Source organism: Balaenoptera borealis, assembly GCF_965194805.1.
Source record: "Balaenoptera borealis genome assembly, chromosome: 10".
NCBI lineage: Eukaryota > Metazoa > Chordata > Mammalia > Artiodactyla > Balaenopteridae > Balaenoptera > Balaenoptera borealis.
In genome coordinates, this window is record NC_138874.1 from 52397790 (window position 1) to 52425691 (window position 27902).

Below are 27902 nucleotides of genomic sequence, written 5' to 3' on the forward strand. Positions count from 1 at the left end.
CCACTATCTTGGTAAGAGAATCACATTCACAACGTATATTCTAAGGCCCATCATCCCTGAAACACTTAGATTTAAAGAGGTGTCATAATACCTCATTTAATAAAACCACCAGGCATAAAGCATGCTTTTATGCTTATTTTTAAAATTTCATAAACCATCTGAAAGAAATGGGTTTGGAAATAAGCTGCTGAAAGGCCGTGCTCCTGTTTGGGTGATGTGGATGGAAGCATTTCCATTGTTCCAACATAGACGATGACCAACCAAATTGGAAAATCAGTACTCAATTTCCCTTCTCCGGGTCCTTTCACTCCCTTTTTGAGGCTACTCCTCTCCTGCTCCTTACCACCCCCATCTCACTTTGCTCACAGACTCCAAAGCCCTTCTGCGCCAAGAAATCTGCCAGTATGAGAATCTAACTGAGGCAGAATGTTGTCTCCATAGAAGCTCAAAAGTCAGTACTTGCGGCTCACCTCCATGCTGATCATCAAGGCGTGGGCATGTGATTTAAATTCTGCTAACATGATGCATCTGCTCAGGAAGTTGAATTCAGGGAGAGTGAGGCAAAAGCAGGGACTGGCTTCGAATTTATTTCTGTGGTGGAAGTATCTGGAATGTCGTGGCAAATGAAAGTAGCATCTGTAGGGTCCAGTGTCATAATGTTATGATGCCAATAATGGCCTTAGATGTTCACTGAGGTCTGGAATGGCAGTTCATACAAATGCTCCTTGGGAATGACCAACCGGTTCTTACATTCAGCAACCCTTGCAGTCTGTCTGTTTTCTCTTCTTGTTCTCTAGCCTTCCTGTGCATGTGTGTTGGTTTATAGTCAGATTCTGTTGTTTGCAATCTAGAGCTGAAACTGGGACTTCATGCCTAAACCACTTACATTAAGTTATTTTACTTCCTACCTATTCCTACCATATAAAGGCCCATAAAATAAATCTGAATTAGTTTTTTACAGAGAGTATGTAAAAGTAAGATTAGAAAGAAAGGTGTGGCCTATTTCTCTTACCAGATAATGTCTTCTTTGGCTGGAGAACATGCATCTGAGGCTGGTAATAGGAGATCTAGAGTTAAAGAAGATACCAGAGCTCTACAATATCTTTGCATGGTGAATACCCACACAGCATGTTCAAATTCTCCACGTCCTTTCCCAATGATCCCTTCCTTTTAACCCATGCCATTTCAGCTCATCTATTTTTAATCTATCCATTTAGCATCAGCTTCACAGTTCCATATTTTACATTTTCCAGATTTGGGAATGTATCAGCCCCTCTTTATGATTCTCTGAAATCCACCTGTAAGCCCTCTATACCATTTCCTTCCTTGACAATAAAATTTCTACCAATGTGTCAGAACGTATTCTTTTTATTAATAAGGATATTACTAACAGTGGCTTTTTAGATTATTCCATGTACCTTTCTTAGGATCTAACTATATCAAAAATGTCAAAAAAAGGCTTTGCATTACCCAGTACACATAGGAGATTTCAGTTTTTATGGCACTTTTTATCTGACAAGTTTATATTTCCAATAACTTAAAATGTCAAGATAAGTAAGTACCCTAAGCCTGCTCACTAGATCTGGGTCCTATTCAAATCCAGGTCTCTTTGGACAAAAAAACAGGTTTTCCACTCAGAAGCTCTAGAAGCTTCTTTCTTCAATTCACAATGTTAGTTCAAAGTTAGAAGCTTCTTTCTTCAATTCACAATGTTAGTTCAAAGTCCCAAACTTCTGCAGCAACAGAAGTACTTCTAAGGCCAGGGGATCTTACTCTTCTTTAAAGAGGCTAAATTGTCATTTAACTTTTGATTTTGGCATCACCAACAAGAAGACACTGGTTATCCACAGGCTGGCCAAGTGATATGCAGATAGAAGTGGTTTATTAATGCTCTCTGACTGTGTTAAAGGGTGTCAGATTAGGGCTGAAGCCAAAAGTAAGAAAGTGCATAATCCCAGAGGCCTGTCTCAGACTGCTACCAGGGGAAGGAAGTTTGCCAGCATATGTTTCTGAATTTGAAGGCACGGCTGCTACCCTTTAGAGGGATTTGCTGGAACCATTAGTGAAAATAGGTTTAGTGGGATCTTTCAACAGATGCAGTTCAAGGATGGTTCTTGGAAGTAATTGTGTATACAAAAGTCATGATCGCTTGTTCAAAAGCTTGCTAAAGAACATTTTAAGAATCTGACCTGAAGTTCTCTGAAAATGGCTAATATCTGACTCTGGACAGTAATGAATCACTTCCCTGATCTTTTCTCTGCCCCAGCCTTTGACATAGTCTACTGCTCTTGAGTTTTGTTTTTTTGTTTTTGTTTTTTTTCCCCACAAATTGAGATAACTTGCCCTCTTGCTTAACTATAGGAGAATGTGTCACAGTATAATCTTACAATGAATTTTAAATTTAAAATTGGGAGAAGGACTTGAGTACTCCTACAATGCATAAAATGCTAATGGGAACTATGAAAATAAATAAAGTGTGGTATCTACCTTTAAGTACGTTACAATCTAGTGGGAGAAACTTGTATGTAAATGGCTGATTATGATACAAGGCAAAGTGAAATAAGCATTAACTAGAGGATAAGCTCATCCATGGTAACACAGGTAATGGAGCAATTAATTCAAACTGAAAGGGAATCAGAAGCTCCTTTGTAAAGGTGGTGGCATTTGAGAAAGTTGTAAAGAATAATTATAATTGTAGAGGGCCAGTAGAGAAGAAAAGGTGTTTCACTGCTGGAATAAAATTAGCATAAGCATATAGGTTCAATTCAAGAGTTGTTTTGTTCTCTTTCATTTTAATCTAGCACACGCAAGACATTATGGTAGGCTTTGGAAGAGCTGCAAAGAGAAATGATACGAGTTTTCTTTTCTCCTATAACTTAACTTCTGTTTTGAAAGAAAAGTCATTTCTATATAAATATACGTGAAGAGTTTATCAGTAACATATAGTTGCCTGGAACAATGTACCTGAGTGGCAAGTCCTTTAAAATCTACAGCACAGGAGACCAAGAAGAGCTCACTATTTCCAGAGAGAGTAAAAAAAAGGTTTCTAGAGGACACGGGGGTATGTGCTGTTTCTTGAAAGGTGGATAAAATTTGATGTGATAAATAAGGCACAAGGGTATTCAAAATGACAGGTACAGCATGGACAAGACCTAAAGGCAGAAATGATCCTGGCATGCCCATGTGATTGGGAAAGCATCAACTTAGATGGAGTAAGGTGCCTTTTGGCCCATGCTAGGAAGAAAAAAACAGAAATTCACGTTTAGGTGAATTCAAACGCCTGCAAAGTTCAGGTAGGTATATTAAGTGAGCAAAGCAGACTGGGCATATAATGAGAGGTAATAAAGGAGACTATGGCCCAGTCTCAACCAAAAGAAAGACACTACTAAGCTCCAGCCATTTTCGTTTCCATGGTAAACTCTGCTCTAGTGTTGCCAGACCCTCCAATTTGTTACGATAGGCCATTAATCTGGATATATATATATGTATGTATATGTGTATATGTATATATATTCATATATATAATTAGAAAGTAATTCTTATAATAAAACATAAAACTTTGTTGGTCAAAACTCTACTGGACACATAAGAATTCTCTGAGTCACAATGAATCACGTCCAGTATGTGGACCACTGAGTTTCAACTTCTGCTGGACTGTAGTGGGCAAAGACTGCTGGAACTAAAGCTTCTGTTTTATATCCTATAGCCATTTAAGATTATAAACAGAGATGCAACATAAGGACAGTAGCTAAAAAATGTTTTAATTAGGCTACAAAAATGCAGGCTATTTGTATATGAAAACTATTAAATGAAGGAAATTGATCAGAATTACTGACTGCTATTAAAGTTTTTAAAATGTTTTTTAGAGAAATTCATCTTAAAAGTCTATCCGTTGTTTCAACTGGTCACAAGAAAAATTTACAACAAAAATTTGGAAATATTTATTGGCTCTAAATTGTTCTCAACTGTCTCATTTGCCTTTAAGAAGAAAAATTGCAGCTATGTGAGTCTTCTCCACTCTAACAGGGGAAAGGGCTCAAGTTTGGGCCTGAAAGAGTACTTGATGAATGACACTTTATTTGCCATCACTACCAGTTGCCAATGTTGGAGGCCACTAGGATGTCTTGGTCAGGTTCATTTGTGTGCTTGTTGTGTTTTGGTCCATGAGCCTAGCTGACTTTGAAACCAGGTGGAGTTTGAGTGTTTGCAAAAGATGCTTTGGGTCCTGCTGATTTCTGAATTGATAGAATTCATAAATCACTCACAACAAATATTATGTGTGTCCACTCTTGGTTTAGGTTTTCTCCCAGCCTAGTGTGAAAAAACTGAAATTGATGTTAGGTATACAACTTCTAAGCCTTCATATTGCAATCCAGAAGGCTTGTTTTTAACAAAAAAGCTAATATTTTCTCTACCCTATCGGGAATTCCTGACAGGTAGAGGAGCTTAGTAACAGGGAAGAATTGGGTGGAATAAAATTTTCTCATGGAGATTACAATACTCCGCCTCAGTCTGAATGAAATGCAGCATTCCAGATGTTGCCTACATTCCACTGAAAACCAGCTGGTTGATTTTATGAACAATGCAAATCCTGTAATGTAACAGGGCTTCTCTAAGTGCTGATAAAACACTTAGAAGATCAACAAATCTTGAAAATGTGCTAACGAGTCACAAAGTCTGATTAAAAGCAAAGGTGCAATGTTCCAAAAACATTCTTTGTGATTTAGATAAGTATGACTTAGGTTTCATCATTGATGACAGTACTTTAAAGGCAAATTGTGCAAAGATAAGAAAGTCTCATTAATGAGAACAATTCACAATAGCTCCTTATTGAGTTATTTTCAGGAAAAAGGGTTAAGACCTGAGAACTGCATAAAAGGAAAAGAAAGAAAGAGAAAAACAGGCCACATATACAGGCCATTCACTTGCTAAAATATGAACTATTAAGGCTTCATAACATAAAACATGACATTTTGAATTATTTAATTTGATGATTATTTATAAATAATAAGTCCAAGTTATGAGCAGATGTGAACAAAGATGAACATCTTCTGTTACTTAATTGTGGAGGATAGAATAGTTGGAAGTATTTTTCATAGACAATATCTCTATGGGAGAGAAAATGCTCACATATTTCAGCTTTGGTTAAGATCAAACTGATCAAATTAGCATTTTCATCTAATTTATTGCTCAGAATTCCCTTTAGTGAGGCACGCTTTTGATAAATTTCAAGAAAAGCTGTTTGGAGCAAAGTTTGAAATTAGACATAAAAAACCCAAAATGAGAAGATTTTAAGATAAGCCAAAAAGTATGTAAAAAACTAAAACAACAAAATTGTAAAGTCATAAACTATACTGTTATATTACTAATAAGATGTGACTTATACAGAATAACCCAGGATTATTCCATATTTATTGTATTTGTATTTGGGGTACAGGACATAATTTACCTGGAGAATTTCAATTAAAGTTACATACAAGTAATTAGAGGAAAAAGGATTTCTCTCTCTTCTGATTGAATGATAATGTAGCCATATTGGTTAGTTATCTTGTAAGGTCATCATAAATCATACAGGTATTGACAAAATTGTAATTAAATGTGTAAATAACTTTGTTTCATTTTTATTTTCTGATTTCAGATTATAAGAATTGATTGTGAACGGAGTGTTCCCACAACACATTTCACATTCTGGACACTTCAAAATTTCACTTCCACTTCTTTGCATATGAAGTCCAGATATGGGCGCTATACTATAGAGAATAAAACTATAAACTTAGTACCTCATACAGACATGGTGACTATAAGAGTGTGTTCACAAGACATTACCAATATGATTACAAAACTGAGACAGAAGCAAGATATAGGTACCATTTTGGTAGACTTTAGTCAGTTCCCTATAGGGCATTTTTCACCGGCTAAAAGGAGAACCACCGATGCCTTCTTCTTTTTACTTACAATTCTATTCCCGAAGGTAGAAAAAAATCAGAGAACTCTGTACTTGATTTTGACCAACAAGAAAGCACCAGTTAAATTTAGTTTAGGAAAGAGATGCTGAACTACTCTAACACAATTATCTCCTTAAGCAAGTAAATGTATCGTCGCACCTCACTGATAAAGCAACTACCCTGTACCCTATTCGTGACACCAGTAACTTTTGAGGAGTTAGTATAGAAATATCATATCAAGAGTTGCAAATACACCTCCTTCATCTTTCCTTAGTATATCTTAAGCATTTCACTGTTTTAGAAATATTTTTAAAGAGATACTGAGAAAACTATGCGCCAAGATTCATTAATGAGTTCTGTATCAACATTCTAGGAAAAGAGAAACACTAATCATCAGTTCTCTACAAAACTTGCCAAGCCTACCTTGTGGTATAGCTCTTCAGAACTATTTCCTAATGAAGGCTATTCAACTGTTGATCAGCTTATCTTTGTTAATTTCAAGCAGCAGCTTCCTCTCCCCACTAATCACCCATCTCCATCCCTTCTACCCCTTTCACAAAACAAATATGTACATCCAAATTTAATACGCCCCATGCATAACATGAACAATTCTCTAGGTAGGATCAATGATTTAAGTATGTAATTTCAAATATTTTAGGGATCATGGGTCCACTGTCACCCTCCTCTTATGAAGTAATTAATAAGAAAAATTCAACCTGCAGTTTTCACAGATCACAAAGGCTTTTCACAAGAAAAACTACTGCCATGATGACTTCTAAAAATGGTTGGTTGCCCTTATTCAAACTGTATCCACTGTTTCTGAATTCATATGAATTTAAATGCTTCTTCAAATTTTCTGTAAGTGTCTTGGAGAAATGTTAATAACAGTGCTAAAATAAGAATACCATTTTAATGTGTGATTCAAAAACTAAGCATTTATTAGCTGATTTCAGAAAATATTAAGTTCAGTGCTGCAACCAAAACAAAATCCTGGTTCCATATTTCTTAAGTAATCAAAGATTATGTGAAAGAACAAAATGGTGTTTTGCAAACAGATTGCAAAAGAAGGTAGAAAGCATTTCTCTGGAAACATAGGACAAGTTTGCTCTGTTTAAGCAGTGTAAACAAAAACCTGGGGGCTACCAATCAGACAGCTAAAAGAGGGCTTGGAAACTATTACATACTTATCACATCTGGCCTAATTATATCTCCTAACAACTCTAGCATTAATAAACATTCATAAGTGGCTAAAGGCCTGTGGGTAATTTATATAATGCATATATTTATAAAAGCCTTTTTTCTCCAGTGAATATATTTACTTCCCAGAGATAAATTTCAAATCACACAACCACAGGATGCAAGCCCTTATCAGAGCAATCTATTTCAAAACAACCCACACAGACTGAGATCTTCTTTCCATATGTATGAATATTTGGTAGTTATATAGATGCAAATGTCAGGAAGAGAACAGCTGTTATTGGGGACAAAGACTTACCAGTACTTGTCAGGAAGTTAACATTTCTCATCACACCTTCTGTGTAAGCTCCTGGCTCGTAACTGTCCATTTCACCTGTGACAATGTGAGCGACTCTTGCGGCCCGTCCTCTGATAGCACCTGCAGCTCGATCTAAATTATCAGCATCCTGGTCTCTCAAGGCTATGATACATTTGTTGACATCTTCTAGGATATGGCTCTCTGTAAGTAAACAGGTCAAATTAGTTTCGTGGCTTTTTTTTTTTTTTTAAATCACACAAATCTAGCATACTATAATTCATGTTAATTTCTGGTTGCGGATAATGTGCACATTGGGAATAAAAGACATTGACAACTAAGAAGAAAAAATACAGATGTGACTTTGCTTATACCTTTTTTAATAGCTCATCTTGTAAAATAAAAATTTTGCATTTTTATCAGCAAATTTTATAGATTGCATCTTATTTTAGATTCTAGTTCCAGTAGATTAGATTTTAGATTTGAGTGACTTACAGACGGAAATTAAGGAAAGATTCTAGATTAAAACAAAAATAAAATGTATAATGATGGAATACTTAATCCTGTTTAAGCACAATACTATGCAGATTATGAAACTCTTAAAAAAATCACCTGCTCTAAATATATAGAAAAATATAACTATGGTGTTCCATTCAACTAATGTTCACTGATGTACGATATTTAACACGATTACAGAAATATTATAAATTAGCAAATGATGAAAATGGTGAAATATATAATTTTATATTGTAAAGCAGTAACCTCACTACATCTGTGAAAAGACTTATATATAAAAAAGGGCTTTACAAAGATTGATTGACTTGAAGTAAATGAATCCCAGAGAAATTTGCTCACTCTGAAGACTATCTCCAGACCTCTTTCTCTCCTTCCTTCTTTGCATGATTAGGGCATGAAGACAGCTGGGAGTTATTAGTATAGCACAACAATGTTTTCTTTTTCTATAAAATGATTAATACTCCCAGAATAAAACGAATGAGTGGAGCTGAGTAAATATGTAGACTATCAACAAGCATGGGCAATGATATTTCTAAGAAATTAAAAGAATACTAAAGAAATGGTTTCTATTTTTACTAAATGAATCCCCACCCCAAATCTTTAAAGACTCTATTACTTCAAAACACACAGAGAAAACAACTACAACAAAAAGGCCTCAGTAATTCCAGAACATATTGTTAACTTCTCCTTCCCCCTCCCCCTCCCCTTCTCCCTCTCTCTCTCCCTCTCCCTCTCCCTGGATTTGCTGACTTTCTGCAGGTAAGCTACACAAGACAGGTATTCATAAAGCTATTTCCTTGCAGAGTCACACCTTCCTCTTATTGTGTAGAGCATAAAATCCAAACTGTCAAAGAATATGGTCGTTGGTGATCTTCTTAGACCTGATATCTACTATTCCTCTGCATGTCCCTCATGCTTTAGTTATATCTATTTTACAATTTTCCAAATCTGCCATGTTTCTTCATGCCTCTGTGCCTGTGGGCATATTAGAACCTTGACCTAGACTGTTCTTTTGGGCTCCTGGACCCAATGTCAATGTGTGTGTGTGTGTGTGTGTGTGGAGGCTTCCCCACACCAACAAGCAACTCTCTGTACACCAACTGGGTGTCCTGTAATTCAACTCAATTCTGACACCATCTACCTGGAGATAGCATCAGATTCCACAGGTTAAGGGTTTAGTCCCACAAGACTGCCCCTTCCCACCCCCCTACAGACACCAGTCAAAAGCCTAGATCGTTATCTGTGCTTCTGCTACAATTTGAAGGTTCCCCCCTTCTGGACTTCAGTCGCCGGTCCAACTTCAGGTTGTTACATATATTTCTGACCAACTAGCTATAAATCAGAGGTTCCCACAACCTCCTTTTTAGGTTTGATTATTTTGCTTAGAGTAGCTCACAGAACTCAGAGAACCATTTTACTTACTAGATTTAACTTTTATAACTCAGGACCAGCCAGATGGAAGAGATGCAGAGGGTAAGGTATGGGGAAAGGCCCAGAGCTCCATGCCCTCTCCAGGCATGCCACTTTCCCCAGATCTCCATGTGCTCATCAACCTAGAAGCTCTCCAAAACCCATCCTTTTGGGATTTTATGGAGGCTTCATTACATAGGCATGATTGATTAAAACACTGGCCATTGGCAATTGATTCAGCCTCCAGCCCCGCTACCCTTCCCAGAGGTAAAGGGGTGGAACTAAAAGTTCTAATCACATGGTTGGTTGCCCTGTCAACCAGCCCCCATCCTTGGGTGGGGCGGGGGTGGTCCCAAAGTCACCTCATTAACATACAAAAGACAGCTTTATGGCCCTCATCACTCAGTATATTCCAAGGGTTTTAGGAGCTCTGTGCCAGAAACAGGAAAAGAACAAAGATATACCTCTTATTCTAAATCACAATATCGTAATTGCCAATCCCCTCTGGTCTGCTTGCTCAACTCCTACTATTCTTTTTGTTTTTTGGCCATGCCTCATGGCTTGCAGGATCTTAGCTCCCCTACCAGGGACCAAAACCGTACCCCCTGCAGTGGAAGGGCAAAGTCCTAACCACTGGACCACCAGGGAATTCCTTACTATTCTTTTAAGACACTAGTTAAATGCCCTGCCTCAGGAAATCCATGCTGACCTAGAACAAGGCAAACTTTGTTCCAAGTTGTTTGGGGTTCACATAAAATGGTTTATATGTTTTCATTAGAGCTTCTTTCTGTGTTTTAGTGATATACTAATGAAACTATCTCTCTAGTAGACTAACAAATATATGTGAGTGCAGGAATTTTATCTTATTCCTTGAGGTATCTAGCCTTTGGTACAGTGCATAGCACCTGTTAGGTTAACAAGAATGTTTGTTGAATGAATGAATGAAGTCTTCTTGTAAGATGCACCTGGGAACAGTACATTATTTTGTCTAAATCTTAAATCATGGGTTATGAACATTGGTAAACACATTTCTGTAGCATTAAAATTAGTCAATTTAAGCCATATTAAGGACAGTAAGTTCATTTGCATGAAAAAGATTAAGTACTGAAAACCTTCATTATAAATTCACTGGAGTTTTAACCTAATTTGTAGCATTCAGTTATGAATGTGTCATTAAGGCCTGTAATAAATCCAGGCACAGTCCCATCTCAACAGAAAGCACATGTGTATCATCACCATCATGTTTCCCTTGGAACTGAAGTGCAAGTATAAATGTGGAAGGCATAATAATGATCAATTTTTTAAAAATCCACAGATGTGCCCTTTAATGACACATTAAGAAGCTGTTATTTTCCAAGTAGGTTGGTAAGTTTTTTTAAAAGCAAACACAATATATATGTATTCAATGCATGTTTAATCTGTATTCACTAAAGGTGCTTAATTTTAGATTGCAGAGCTGTTTTTCTCAGTTCTGTGAAAGTGAAAAGATATTTAGGAAAGAAAAAACATTGTTCATTTTTGCAAAATTAATTATCTAATAAACTCAGTAATTTCTGTTCAATTAAAGGTGAAATTATAGCTGTCACAAACTATTTTTTTCCTATGAATTTTGCACTGGAAAAAATACAAAAAATATTCACTAACAATGAATGTTCACTTCTTTAAAACAATGATATATATGCTTCACAATTTATTTTATTACTTTAAGTGGAGAATAAAAAATACAGTAAGAATTTTTCTGGTTCTTTTTTGCTTGGTCTTATAGAAGTTTGTGTGGTTATTGCTTTAGATTGTGCAACACAATCAGAAGCCCTGGTGTTAATTATGTTGAAGAACCATAGAGGTAAGGTCAGATATGGAAATAAAAATCTTACATGAAAATATACAATATAAAATAAAATAAGGAAAATAAACGACAAGAAGCATATACCCAGAGTTTATCTGAAGCAGCTATATTGAGAAGGTTGGAGATGATGGCTAAATGATCTTTTGAACTACTAAGATTAAATATAGCGCAGAAGCATTAGGAAAGGGTTGCAAGATTTCCATTATTGCGACACTTCCCCATTATTCGGAATGTTTCCCAAAATGCCAGCAACAATTATTTGCATGAAATTCTAAACAGAGTGCCAGAAAAAGAAAAAAAAAAATTGGGCACCTCCCATATACACAGTAACTAAACATTAAGCTAATGTCTTAAAAACAAGTATTTCTTTATTTCAGGTGAACTTAAGTAGTTAAAAAGGCCTTCATGATAGCTTGAGTTTTTATGTCTAGATATATAACTCCACACCTCTAGGAAAGAAATAAAACACCAAATACTTTGTATAAAACTTTCTACTGACGTATCTCTTAAGTCTTCGCTGATGGAATGAGTTTACTTGTTAGACGCAGAAAAAATCATTAGGAGCTCTACCTCCAATTTATTTTTTTTCTCACTACACATGTACTTGGATTTAACAATTACATAATTTTTACAATGAGGTTTAAAAGAAAGAAAATACATTATTATAAAAGAAGTACACTTGGAAAACAGTTGACCGTTGAACAATGCTGGCACTAACTCGTATATAACTTGTATCAATAGTTGGCCCTCTGTATCCCCAGTTCCTCTGCAGATTCAACTAACCATGGACGGTGTAGTACTGTGATTTTACTGTTGAAAAATATCCTCATAAAAGTGGACCTGCGCAGTTCAAACCCATGTTGTTCAACGGTTAACTGTATTATATATGTTTTGAAGGATTGATTGAAGATTTGTCTTAATTGTTTCAGAGTGTCAGCTTAACATTTGATTTGGGGTGACGGGTGAAATGTCCTACTGTTACTGCAAATCCTAAAGTACATTATTTTAAGAGCAGAGAATTGCTGAACTACTAGCAATTACTGTCACTCATTTTATAACTATCCTGAGATGCAAAGGATGATTTTTACTATGTTGGAAAATGGTAATAAAGAGGGCAATAAAGGAACTGATCTTAGACTACAAGACATTTCATTTGTTGCAAACTTCTCTGGGTGGCTCCATCTTCAGCCATCGCAGCAAGTGTAGCACAATAAGATTTTGAAATACATTTTAAACTTTTTTCTTAATTCTTCAGTTTTCTACAATTAAAGCTAGAACTTGCCTCAGGGAAAGTAGAAAACAACATCCAAAGCAGAATTTTATAAATCCATAACCCAAAGAACAGACCTAAAGTAGAAGGACATTTTATTCGCAAAAGCCACACTTAAAGTTGCTTTCTTTTAATTCCCGAAGCTGGGCTTTGAATACATCAATGGCAAAACCTGAAGAGGTAGAGAGTTTATGCTATAATCCATTGAATGGGGAATAATCTACCACCAACTGTTTCCTCCCCTGATATCTGCATATGTAAAACAAAATTCTAAGGAGGAAAGGAGAAGAGAGAAAAGAATACTTTTCTAAAGAGAAAACTTTTTTTCCAAAGAGACTGAATTATAAGCCAAAAGAGGTTGAGTTTCTTAAACTGGCAAGATTAAGTTTAGCAACCCATTGTATATGAGCTCAGAGATTTAACTAAGTGTAAGAAAATGTTTCCATTTTGCACACCTGAATCTCTACCTGTAAATTTAAAATTCATTACATAGGCAACTACACAGTAATTTTTCTCTTTCACCCCCCACAAAAAGGCTATAAAGCCAATGGAATACACCAGTATATAAGTTCATTGTTGTTTATGTATCTACTTAAAGGTGGCCAAAATTTTTTTAGTAAGAATTTGATCATGATGATTGTTCTCCAAATAACTAATATCCTGCATAAATATCTAAGCAAGTACTCTTCTGAGAATAAAGAACATTTATGTAGCTAAATGTAAAACTTTTTGAAATTTCATATCCCTTTTCTACATCCTTAGAACCTTTCCTCTGTCTCCTTTCCTGAACCTAAGTATTGCTATGTGTTAGAAAATGTAGATGATGTAAAAGATAAATAAGGTAAATCCCTTTCTGTAAAGGGTTTAAAAGCTAGCAACCAGAAAGAATTACTCTCTTTTTAAAAATTAAAAAAAAATTATTGAAGTATAGTTGATGTAAAATATTAATATTTATAAGTTATAGGTGTACAATATAGTGATTCACAATTTTTAAAGGTTATACTCCATTTATAGTTATAAAATATTGGTAAGAATTACTTTCTTTCATTATCTTTTATTCTTCCTAAAATACGATAGTCAAAATTATCTCATCATTTTAATGAAGTTTTGTTAACCTTTATCACAAAAGTTTGCCTAGTTTCTCTGCACTATAAGCTATTTATTCTTCATTGGACTTTAACCAGCTCAAACTTACTTGACCCACTTCTGACAATAAGCAAAAGAAAAATAAAGATTGCTATTTCCAAACTAGTTCTTTACCAAACTATACTTAAAGGAATTCTGCAGTACTTATGCAGACACAATTCTATAGAAATAAATACACACACACACACACACAAAGAAAGTAACTGAAGTCTTCAGATTTCTTTTCATAAGTCTTAAGTAGGCTCTTACAACAGTTTTCTCTGTGAAGCAAAGAAATTTATCAAAAGCTTAGAAACAGGCAAAAGGTACTATTGCTTGTCCCTTCAGTGTCCTCCTGGGCAGACGTTGTGAACCAAGCCTACCTGGCAGATATCTAATTCTCCAGCAGTGTGTTTCTTTTTTCCACTTGCTATTTACTGTTGGTTAGGATGTTTTACAATTCTGTAGGGGTTTTACAATTCTGTAGATGCTCATTTTGTTAAAAGGGATAGCTATGTAAATAATTCTTGTCACACAGGAATGCAAATACATTTTTATCTGATAGAGATGGGAATAACTTTTATAGAAAACATAATCCTGAAGGTTACATTTTTACCATTCTATAGGACCATGAATCAGTTTTTTTTCTAAGTTAGAATTTTATTTAACCATTCTTTCTTTATCCAGTTCTCCTTAAACAAGTATTATCATCTTGGCGTCTCTCGATAGTGAATTTTTGACACCTGTTCACTTTAAATTTGTAAAAGTTGCTTTCAGCTTTGGAAAATTATTCTTTTGACTGTGTATTTTGTCTTGGAAGCTACTAATTTTTCAAGTATTTTTTCTACCCAGGGGGAAAAAATGTAAAGGATAAATTACACGTGGAATCATAGACCTACATGTAAAGTGCAAAACTTTAAAGCTCCTAGGAGAAAATCTAGGTAGCCTTGAATTTGGAAATGACTTTTTAAATACAACACTGAAAGTATAAAAAATGAAAGGAAAAATTAATAAATTGGACTTCATAAAAATTTAAAACTTCTGCTCTGTGAAAGGCACTGTTTGTTAAGAGAATGAAAAGGCAAGCACAGATCAGAAAAACATATTTGCAAAAGATATTTGCAAAAGGACTGGTATCCAAAATCAACAAAGAATTCTTAAAATTCAACAATAAAAATAAAAAAGTCTATAAATATTAGCAAAAGATCTAACAAAGACACCCAAACAAAGAAGACATATAAATGAAAAGTAAGCATATGAAAGGACACTTAACATCACATATCATCAGGGAATTGCAATTAAAACAACAATGAGATACCACTACACACCTATTAGAATGGCCAAAATTCAGAACCCTGAGAATACCAAATACTGAGGAGAATACAAAGCAACAGGAACTCTCATTCATTGCTGGTGGAAATGCAAAATGGTACAGCCACTCTGAAAGACAATTTTTCAGTTTCTTATAAAACCACACATGCTCTTACCATGTGATCCAGCAATTGTGCTACTTGGTATTTACCCAAATGAGGTAAAAACTTACATCTACACAAAAACATCACATGAACAGTTATTGAAGCTTGGCTTATAATTACCAAAACTTGGAAGCAACCAAGATATCCTTCAACAGGAGAATGGATAAACAAACTGCTATACATCGATACAATGGAATATTATACAGCAACGAAAATAAATTAACTATCAAGCTACAGAAAGACATGGAGGAAATTTAAATACATATTGATAATAAATTAAGCCAATATGAAAAGGTTACATACTGCAGTATTCCAACTATATGACATTTTGGAAAAGGCAAAACTATGGACACAGTAAAAAAACTTCAGTGGTTGCCAGGGATTCAGGGGTAAAAAGGGAGGAATGAATAGATGTAACACAGGGGATTTTCAGCATAGTGAAACTATTCTGTATGATACTGTCATGATGGATGCATGTCATTATTACATTTGTAAAATCCATAGATTTAAAACACATAGTGAACCCTAATGTAAACTACAGAAGGTAGTTAATGAATCAATATTGGTTCATCAATTACAACAGCAAAGAAGATTCTTCAAACATTCACTATTCAATGCCAAGTCCACTTTAGACCTTTAAGCACTGTGTTCAGCTTCTAAACTGGAAGAAAACTAATAATGTTCAATCTTCCATATTCAATAACATTCATAATTTACAGATATCTATAATTAATGTGGTAGGAATTTTGAACATTCTTCAAGTTTCCAAGAATATAATTAATAAAAAGTTTGACCCTTTCCCCAACTCCTTCCTAGCTTTTACACAGTAACATCTCTGATCGTCAATTTGCTTGAGTTTTTAACAAATAATTTTGGAATGCCTGTTTTCCGTAATGTGCATATCATAATCAACATATGCACATTATTTCATTAAATTCTTATAACATTCCTAAGAGGTAGGTCTCTTACCTATCAATTTTTTTTCAAAAAAAATAAACTTTATTTTTAAGGGAAGTTTTACGTTCACAGCAAAATTGAGCAGAAAGTACAAAGGTTCCCACTTACCCACTCATGCACAGCCTCCCCATTATCAACATCCCCAACCAGAGTAGTACATTTTTTACTCTCCATGAAGATACACTGACACAATATTATCACCCAAAGTCCAAAGTTTAATACATTAGAGTTCACTCTTGCTATTTTACATTCTTTGGGTTTGAACAAAGGTATAATGACATATATCCACCACCATAGTATCATACAGAACAGTTGCAGTGCCCTAAAAGTCCTCTGTGCTCTGCCTATTTATCTGTACCCCATGCAACCCCTGGCAACCACTGGTCTTTTTACTGTCTCCACAGTTTTGCATTTTTCAGAATGTCATATAATTGGAATCATACAATATGTATCTTTTTCAGATTGGCTTCTTTCATTTAGTAATATGCATTTAAGTTTCCTCCATGGCTTGTTGGCTCATTTCGTTTTAGCACTGGATGATATTCCATTGTGTGGATGTACCACAGTTTATTTACTCATTTACCTACTGAAGGACATCTTGCTTGCATGCAGATTTTGGCAATTATGAATAAAGCTGCTATAAACATCTATGTGCATGTTTTTGTATGGATGTAACTTTTCATTTTATTTTGGTAAATACCAAGGAGTGTGGTGATTGTTAGGTCATATGTTAAGAGTATGTTTAGGTTTTTTTGTTTTTTGTTTTTTAATTTTTATTGGAATATAGTTGCTTTACAATGTTGTGTTAGTTTCTACTGTATAGCAAATGAATCAGCTATATGTATACATATATCCCCTTTTTTTGGATTTCCTTCCCATTTAGGTCACCACAGAGCACTGAGTAGCATTCTCTGTGCTGTACAGTTGGTTCTCATTAGTTATCTATTTTATACACAGTATCAATAGTGTATGTATGTCAATCCCAATCTACCAATTCATCCCACCTCCCCTTCCCCCTTGGTATGCATACGTTTGTTTAGCTTTGTTAGAAACTGCCAAACTGCCTTCCAAAGTAGCTGTATCATCTTATCAGTTTTAAAGATGAAGAAATCAAGGCTTTGAGCAGAAATGTATCATTCCAAAATTCAGAGTTACAGTAATTGAGCCATAGCTTGAAATCAAGTTTATCCCACCTACTAAGGTCCTAGAAATGGTAAGGTCTCATCTGGCTTTAAAATATGGTTATTCTAAAATTATATTATTCAGCTACCCCAAATGTACAATGGGAAGGAGAAATTATAGGTCTAAAATATTTTCTAAATTTTATAAAAATGGTGCAAAAGATTGTTTATAATATTATGTACCTGAATGCATTATAAGTTTTCACATTAATTTTAACTGGGCATGAAATGTCATCTAAGTATATATTTTTTCTTTTTTTACAAGAGATAAATAAACTGACAGCAAGCATTGTAAATGGATGACCACAACAAAAGCAACAATGATTGCAATTACCAAACACGAAACACACTCATACTATGTCATAATATTGACATTCAGTCCAGTAATCCTCCAATGTAACAGCTCCTTTACTTTGCAGTGATAATTGATTTGTATATTTTTTGCCTCTGAGTCCTTGTGGGATTTTTTTTTTTATTCAAAAAGAAAGTCACAAAAATTATAATCATCCTCATCAGTTCACTCAGTCCCATGTAATTAATTTTTTTTTATCTTGATCTTTTGTTAGCACTTCTATGAATTCATCAGTTTTCCATTAGAGTTCTGAAAATGCTTATTCATTCAGTTCAGCAGTATAGTCAGTTACCAGAAACCTGTACTTGTCAGAGTCTTTTCCATGAATTCCTTGAAGATGAAACCCTTTTACAGGAACATTTTTGCAAAAGCATCAGAGTACACCCAGAACTGTCTGTAAATGACAAAAGACTTAAAAATGACCACGGTTAAAGATTTGATGAAAGTTCATAATAATGCAATTGACAAGGAAATTTAGTTATTTCTGAGATACATGTTTTAAAGTAATAACTAGAATTATGACTTATAACATTATATCAGAACATACAAGATTTTTAGAAATTTCATGTAATGTCTGAAACATTTATGTTAACATATTTCCATACAAATAACCCAAAGAAAGTTTAGTATTAGTTGTTTTTTTGTTTGTTTGTTTGTTTTTTTATACTGCAGGTTCTTATTAGTCATCAATTTTATACACATCAGTGTATACATGTCAATCCTAATCGCCCAATTCACATCTAAGCATATTTAGAGGGATAGTTTTAATTCTGCAAATTAATTAATTTAATTCTCACATGGACAGTGCTCTAGTAATGTCAGTATTCTGGATCTGTAGAGAGACATCATAGCTAGAGGGAACCTAAAGCATTCTAGAGACATCAGCAGAGAAGATGGCCATAGAAGAAGAACTTAGCAAATGAAATTTAATGCCTCAGCTATTTACCTACTCTGATGTCGGAGCAAAAGTCTAGGTTATTGCATTTTATGCTGCCCTTATCTTGGCGAAATAAACAAACAGAAAAAGTAAACCAAACCTTAGGTTTTCTTATTCAGCCCATACTTTCTTGCACTGACTCCTCCTAGACTGAGCTCTTTCATGTTAACTGTCCCATTGCTTCTTCTCCCGTAGACCAAGAACCCAGTAACAGCTAATATCAAAGCACTGGGTTTAAAAAAAAATAGCTTTGGGGATATTAGTAGATTGAACATCAGGACTGTCAGCAGGAACAGACAGTAGTGAGCAATTCTCCTATATTATGCAATAAAACCATTCAGTTTCTGCACACTGGATGCTAATGCTGGAGGCCTCTGTGGCTGGATACTCTTGTAAAAAAAAAAAACAATCAGTACTCATTTGAGTGCTAGTCCTTGCTTATAGTTCAAAATACAAAACAACTTGGGTGTCCAACTTTGAAATTTGTACTTTTGAGCAAAGAGAGAAGAAAATCCCGCACTAGGATGACCTTTTTAATGAACTCCTTGAGGTATATGACACATATAGTAGAACAGAAACTCAAAGAATAAAGCACATAAAATTGCAAATGTACAGATAAAATTAGTAACAACTGAGTTGTTTATAACCTGACAAATTTAATTTTTTTCCAGAATATTAAGTATGCAGTTTGATTATTTCAATTACTTTCTAAAATACAATATCTCTCCACATTAAAAAAGGGGGGGGGGGAGCTAACAATTAAAAAGGATAAGACTGTTATTGGATATATGCCTTAGGGAAGTTCATTTTCCTAGTCAATAAATTTATTTTAAACTCAATCACAATGTTCTTTTGTTGAAATTTATATTTCTCTTATATTTTGCTCTCAGATGCACAAAAATTCACGAAGTAGATCCCTCTCCATGAGATAAATTCTCTTTCTCAGTCTCATTAGTAACTGTTTCAAGGAATCTATTAAAATCTGGAATTTGCCATACACATGACAAAGAAGTCCATGAGGTTAGAAGCAAATACAAGGTGTGATTTCCAAACCCTAAATTAGTGTAAATATTCTGGATCAACATGATTGTTTTTAACAATATTGAAATCCCTGCAAAACTACATGTAACTGGACAGCAAATTATAAGGACTGATAAAAAGTGAAGGGTAAAATGTACTGTTCAAAATACATAGGTACCATTTTCTAGGGGACTCAATATACTTCATACTAACTCAGATGTCTAAAGAGTCTGTGTCTGTTAGTTACCCCTCCATGAAGTTCCCATAGCACTCTTTAGAAGATTCTCTAATGAATCCTATTCATAGTCATCCCATAACCTCTGAACTAAATCCCAATTTCACCAGCATCAGTAATTTTTATCTAAAGAGTTCTCCTTTTCTTGGTGCTTTATATATTTAAATACTGTTATTTGATTTTCTAATTTAACTCTGAAAACATACACTGAATCCAAAATCTTATTGAATAAACAAGGATTTATTCAGATATTAAAATAAGGATACTAAAAATCTCTTCTTGTTAGATTTAAACTTTTTTTTTTTCTAATAGGTAAGATGTAATCAAGCAGAAATAATTAACAATGCAACTTACTGAACTTTATTAAGATCTCTAAGTGAAACTATCATGAATTAAAATTTCAAGAGAATGATTATAAAGGTTTTCACCTTAATTATAAATTGGGTATCCACGTGAAAGTGCTGTCTAAAGTTGATGACATGTATTAACACCGTGTAAATGGACCCAGTTTATGGAAATGCTGTGGAAGAGGTACCTAATTAAAAGGTAAAACAGCACTTTAAAATTGTTTCTGTGACAGGTACAGAAATATTTATGAGCAGTTTAGCAATGGCCAGCAAAAAAAATCACTGGAATAGTTATTAAACATTTTAGAGAAATGAATTTACTCTTCAATCTATGCAATGGATTGGTGGAGTTAGGTCAGAAAATGACAGTCCCAAAATTATTACTCTCAAAGAAATTCCTTTTCTAGTAAACCAAGATGCCCTCCTATACATATGTAGATTTATGTCAGAATAAAATTTAAACTGCAGTTGGTGACTGAAATAACTATCAATGAGTTTATTTTCTAACGCAAACTAAACAGTGGTGAATATAAATACCTTTATTTTCTGGAATGTTATAAAAATTTTTAAAGTTTATAAAATATTTAAATTGCATAAAAGGATACTTATGGGTTAATTTTAATGGAAAAATCGGGCTTTATATCTATTAAAATAGAATTTTTATATAAAAATCCTATATATGTTTATATATTTGTTTATAATATAGTACATCATTACATACCTTTCCAGAAAAAATCTAGAAAGAAATTTCCAAGCTCCTAATCGTTTTTAACAGTTAGCATCATCATGGATAATTTTTATTTTTTCTAAAGCATTTATTTATTTTTTGTAAAACAATACTATATGTCATAATACATAAGTCTTATCATTTTAATGATTACCATTTCAAATTATACTCTATCTTTAATTAACAGTGTTATTAAAGAGTGAACCTCAATAGGTAAAAGTTAGATGACTAAGCACACACCAATTGTTAAGAACTATATATTGCTAAGGTAAATATATGCCTGATGCCCCCAGATAAATCTTAATACCATTAGTTCTTCCAGGATTATTTTTCCTCTCTCTCAACTTTCTGCCTGAAAACTAGTAGTAATTGTAAACTGGTATTTTTAAAAATTCATTTATTCAATGAGTATTTACAGAGCTCCTACCACTAGATATATTGCCGGGTAAAGGAGATGACAAGATAAATAACTCATTGTCTTTGCTTCAAAAGAACTCACAGTCTAATGACAGAAAAGAGCACCTAAACAACTAACTACAAGAAACATGATTAGTGTCATACTGTACATGGGTAAGAGTGGCTAAACCATTTCCTTTTCCTACAGTGCACTTCCTCTTTCTATGTTTGTACATCGTTGCATTACATACCATGGATTGTTCCATTAAGATCAGATTGATCCAGTGAGTATGTCTTGGTCCTTTTTAAGTTCATTGTGTATTTACATGTTCCTTGATGACTGTGAAAGTAGGGGTGTAGTAATTTTCCTACAAAATGATACGTATATGATCAATAGTCTCTAATGGCTCTAACTACGAGAGTTTGAAGACAAGTAACTGATGTTCTGTCCTATTCATTGCTAGCGTGATACCTGTATAAAAACTGAAGAATTATTTAAAAGGTATTTTATTGGGAGAGTTTTATGTTACGTAACCAATTTATAAATATTATTTCATTAGCTCATTTATTGTTAACATCTTTTTTTTTCTTTGCACATTTTAATTGTTTTTCCGTGCTTCTTTTACAACTTGTAAAGTACAATCCATGTCCTTTGTGTGTGGACATCTTAGTTCAGCTTAGATTCAATACAGGAAAAGAGAGACATGGAAATTTTAAAACTTTCTATTTAAAGATTTAAAAAAATTAGTTCTTTTTTTCCCCAATTGTGTGCTTAAGAACAAGTTTTTGTATCATACAGAAACTTCCCAAGTAAAAATTGGCACGAATAGCAGTTATGTCCAACAATTACAATAACTGCATGGGACCAGTACAAGCTATCTACAAAATACTGCAGTTAAAAGAAATTTTTGCCAAGATTCAAACATGATGAAAGACAGTAGCACATGACACAAACATTCACATACTAAAGATCACAGTAAGGGAAGCTAGTAGAGGTACTGTAATGAGGCTGTTGATAATAAAATGAGGAAGAAAAGTAATATGACAGCAAAAACTGCTGATAGTAATAAGAGGTAAGCTGTTAAAACGACTCCTAAAAATGTGAAACAAACAGGTTGTGTTTTTTTTTTTGATGCTATGTCTACATAAAAAGCAGAAAAATATAATCTTTGTTCAAGATCTTAAACAAAGATATGAGACTTCTAAAAAAAAGTGCAAACAGCCCGGTTGGCCTACAACAGCTTATTCTTTCAGTTTTAAACCTCTACTGTCAGACCATCTAATCAAACCATCTTGAACAAATTCAGTGTTATTATCTCAGCAACCTTGCCTGGAAGGCCATTCCTCCCATTTAAGTATCTCCGCGTGAAAAACAGATTCACAACAGCTAGTCTGATTTCGTTTGCCTTTAACTTTCCTTTTGCTGCCTTTTCCATTTTATGCCTTTTCCAGTCACGTTTGTTGAGTTGCAGATAGTAATTTTCATTCTTACCTATGGTCTTTATTTTACTGCTTATTTGCAGGGTTAGTGGTCTAACTTGTTGCTTAATATTAGCTGAAACATAATAATTTGAAGGGCTATAACTACCCTTGCTCTCCTCAAACAATTTCAGAAAGTTGGCATATGTTTTGTTTTCTTTTATAGTACTATCTACACCAATAAAACACCTGAGTCAAAATTGGCCATGAATATTTTGTCAATGCTATGTATCCATGGGCTCTGACTTATCTTCTTTTCCTGCGTCTGGTTGCCTCTTGTATCTTCTGTTCTAGAGTTCTCAGTATTAAAAAAAAAAAAAAAAGCTGATCATTTAGAACAATATCATTTTAATCCAAAAATCCCCATAGGAGGTATCAAATATTATAATTGAAATGATAAACACAAAACTTTGACTTTGACAGTCACGGATAAGTAAATTCAAACATATGACACCTCATATTCATCATAATTTTGGCACGTGGTACATGTGCGAAAAAGTGGGGTTGTCATACAATAGTATAAAATGACATTAAAAGATTTAAATAAGAACTGGACTATTTTTCTCATACTTATTATTTACATCAAACCTTAGACATGACATCATCAAAGTGTCATCTGTTATAAAAATATGTCAAGCCAAAATGCAGAATTTCTTTGCTCATTACCCTGCCATACCATAGATCTATGCCATCATCTGAAGAAAACTGTCACCTACTGCTGAAAAACCTCTGGGATATTCTGCATCCGAAATCAGGGACTACCATCATTCTGAAAAGACAACAACGTCCATCAAAGCATAGGGCAGCAATAAGACACAGAGGCATTAAAGCACAAATAATTTATGTGGCCTTATTGTCAGAGTCCTAGATTATCATTTTGGCTCTTCTACTTACTAGTTCTATAAACTTAGAAAAAACAATATCCCTAAGCCTTAGTTTCTTCATTAATAAAATGGAATAAATAAGATTAACAATCTCTGAGACTGTTGTAAAGATTAACTAAAAATATACATAAAAAACATAATACATGGCATCTAGTAAGCAACCAAATACAGTTTACCCTTAAACAACATCAGTTCGAACTGTATAGGTCCACTTATATGTGGATGTTTTTCAATAAATAGTAATACGAGACAATACAATCTGTGGTTGTGGAACCTCAGCTACAGAGGGAGAGGGGAAGACCACTGTAAAATTATATGTGGATTTTCAACTGCATGGGGGTTGGCATCCCTAACCCCAAATTGTTCAAGGGTTAACTGTATTATTTAATGTTTGTACTTTGATTTTACTTTTGCAAATCAGTCCCATTCCTAAATTAGTCCTTTTATTTTTCTAGAGGTAAATAGAACTCAAACTATCCATTCACTTACCTAATTTTTTCACTCACCTAATTTTATGTAAGCAAAATGTATTTCTTATTATTATCCTTTTAATTCATCCATTTAAATAAAACTTGTATATATTTAACATGTACAACATGATTTCATATACATAGAGTGAAATGATTACCATGGTCAAGCTAATTAACATATCTCCTCACACAGTTATCATTTTTTTGTGTGTGATGAAAGCACCTGAAATCTATTATTTTAGCATCTTTCCAGTATTCAATACAGTATTATTAAATAGTCATCATACCTGTACTTTAGATCTTTAGACTTATTCATTCAACATAACTGCAACTTTGTACTCTTTACAAAGTACATCTTCCCATTTACCCCATCTCACCAGCTCCTGGTAACCACTATTCTCTACATTTGAGTTCAACTTAAAAAAAAAATATTCCACATATAAGTGATAGTAGGCAGTATTTGCCTTTCTGTCTGGCTTAATTCACTTAGTATAATGTCCTCCAGGTTCATCCATGTTTTCACAAATGGCAGGATTTTCTCCTTTCTCATGGCTGAATAAATGTGGTGTATATATATACACCACATCTTCTTTATCCATTCATTTGTTGACCAGCACTTACGTTGTTTCCATACCTTGGCTCTCGTGAATAATGCTGCAATGAACATGGGAGAACAGATACCTCTCTGAGATCCTGATTTCATTTCCTTTGGCTATATACCCAGAAGTGGGATTCCTGGATCATATGGTAGTTCTAGCCTTAATTTTTTGAGGAACCGCCATACTGTTTTTCTTAATGGCTGTACCAATTTACATTTCCACCAACAGCGTACAAGGGTCCCTTTTCTCCACTTCCTCGCCAACACTCATCTTTTGTCTTTTTTGATGATAGCCATTTTAACAAGTGTGAGGTAATATTTCATTGTGGTTTTGATTTGCATTTCCCTTATGATTAGTAGTGTTGATAATCTTCTCATACATCCGTTGGCCATTTGTATGTCTTTTTTTGAGAAATGTCTACTCAAGTCCTTTGCCCATTTAAAAATATGGTTATTGGTTTTCTTGTTATTTAGTTGTTTGTGTCCCTTATATATTTTGAATGTTAATCCCTTCCCTGATCAGATGTATGTTTTGTAAATATTTTCTACCATTTAGCAGATTGTCTCTTCACTCTGTTGATTGTTTCCTTTGTTGCGAAGAAAATTTTTAGTCTGCAATCCCATATGTCTAGTTTTGCTTTTGCTGCCTGTGATTTTCGGTTCATAATCAAAAAATCATTGCCCATACCAATGTCAAGAAGGCTTTTCCCTATTCAATAAGCTTTTTCCCTATCATCATTTACTTATTTATTGATCCCAGTATTGAGGGCAAAACACTCAAAATGGAAAACACTCAATGTACATATTATCATTACTCAGTTTGGAAGTACATTTAAAGAGGCAATTAAAACACTTCTAAACAAAAGAGTAACTGATTTCATCTCACATGAGCCTGGAGTACCTCAGATAAAATTCATCTGATTAACATAATGGCTGTTATTATTTCATACTATATTTAATGTTAGTGATAATTCAGGGAACATAAGAAGGTAATCACCAATCCAAGAGGTACATAGTTTTAAAGAGAACATACTGAATTTAATTATTTGAATTTTTGATTATCAAAACTATTGATTAGATGCATAGAGCTTATTAATGGTCTGGCTGTTCATATCTCTCTTTACTTGTTTATCTCCCTGTTAGACTATGAGCTCCTCGAGGAAAAAACACTGTTTCTTCCTCATTTATTGAAGCTTCAGAACCAAGATTGGTGTCACAAATATAATAAACACTCAATAAAACTTGTTAAAATGAACAAACACTGTACATTGGTATTTTCTTACATTCTTCATTAATTATTTTACAAATTATATTGTTTATTCATATGTTAATATATCAACAATTAACAGACCTGAAATATTATTTGCAAGACAGGTACTGTATAATATTTTATTCATATACTTAGCACATTATTTACTGGATTTCTATTATGCATTGGGCACTGCTAATTTTAAGGTAAACGGTAATTATATTTTTTAAAAGTCTTGGCTGTCTTGACTTGGTTTCAATCCTTGCTACACAGCTCTAGCTTAGACCTAATCAAACTTTTTGATAGAATGTTCCACATGAAAACCTAGGGTTGTAATGCTGAATTAGGTAATTTATATTAAATGATTTGTCTGATGTTTGGCACATAATAGATACTTAATAAATCATGGTGTTATTATTTCAATTAATAAAGGAATTACTTAAAAAGAAGTATCTAGTGAGATGATCTCTAAATGAATTTTTATTAATTAACTTTAAACAGTTTGTCTAATTTCAAGTGTTTGCTACTTATTTTGCCTCCTTAAGGAGGTGATAATGTCTCTCCAGCCATGAAGAGTGTTTCTGAACTAAATTAGATTGACCCTCACTAATGCTCTTGCATCCATTTGTGTCCAATGTTCTTCTCTTTATGTATGAGTGATGAAGGAATTCCTACACATTACACAACTCAAAACCATATAAATATCTCTGGGACATTTTCTTTGGAACCACCACCCTTCTCTGCATAACACTACTATCACATTTCTTATTCTTTCACTGCACTCTACATTTGAGTAGTACATTAAAATGTACTGGACTCAGATGACCTGTGTTCCTGCCTTGTGCCACACTGGCTTGCAAGGTTGTTATTTTTCTTGGCAAGCCATCTCTTAAAACAGGCTTCAAACTAAACCCCCTGTCTTTCTAATTTGCACAAACTCTCTTCTGCTGGTCAGAATATTGGTGACTGGATTTGTTACACCTGTTCCTTTTAGCCATACTAACCACCATGGTTGTGTTGGTCACATATTGAAAGCAGCATCTTTACAGACTGACTTTTCTCCCTAAATAGACATTTTAACCTTTTAGCTTTTACTACACAGTAGAATGAGACATTTATCCAACATCATGATTTGGGGAGGCAAAGAAACATTTTTCTGCAAGTGCTATCTGCAGTATCATCTCTCCATGAAGAACAAGAAAAGGACACTATCTAATGGCAGCTAATCCAAATAGGAAAGAAACTGAGAACATATGAGAATCATTTTGAGGAATGTTTTCCAACTATATGCATCCTCCTGACCCCCAAAGAAGGCCTGCCTCCCCTTTTGAGGGTCAGCATTTAGAATAGACAGGAGTTATGACCCATTGGTGTGATGCAGAGGTAATGATTGAGATGCTTTAATCCTTCATTTCTTCATCTTTAGTCACTCTCCTTCATTAAGACAGAGAATGAGAATGGAATACAAAATACTGTGGGGCTTCTATCTCCATTAAAGGGTATTTTCCTCTCCATTATCTACTTAATATGTGAGCTCTATAAGCTTTGTTGCTGTATGGATTTCCAGTGTGACAGGGAGAAAGTCAATATTAATGTGACTTTGTTTTCTGTATCAATCTTCAGATATTTAAACCTGACACTGTATAAAGAAAAGCCATTATAGTTATAATAAAACCCTACTTGTATGTTTAAGGTATATATGTGTATACAAGTAAACACACGTACAAGTACTTGTATGTACAGATACATACATATATACAAGGAACAAGTACATACAATATACTGGTATGTGTATTGTTTGTATATTAGAATTTCCTTTAATTGTCCAAAGAACACAAATAAATAATTACTATTATTACCCTCATTCTTATCAAAGAAACAAAGGCAAACAGTAATCAAATGGCTTATTCCAAGTTCAAATACTGATAAGTGGTAGAGCTGGGATTGAACCCAGGAAGTTCACATCAAGAGCTTTTGCTCTAAATCACTTC

The 27902-nt window shown here is 34.1% G+C and overlaps 1 protein-coding gene across 5 annotated transcripts in view; it reads right to left on the reverse strand.

The window, feature by feature from the left end:
• Positions 1 to 27902, reverse strand: part of CTNNA3 (catenin alpha 3) — a 1737547-nt gene that overhangs the window by 408256 nt on the left and 1301389 nt on the right. For all 5 annotated transcript variants that reach the window (XM_082408616.1, XM_082408615.1, XM_082408617.1 and 2 more), the window contains one exon: positions 7441 to 7641. In XM_082408616.1, coding sequence (XP_082264742.1) covers positions 7441 to 7641 — 201 coding nt within the window. The remainder of the gene's footprint in view (positions 1 to 7440; positions 7642 to 27902) is intronic.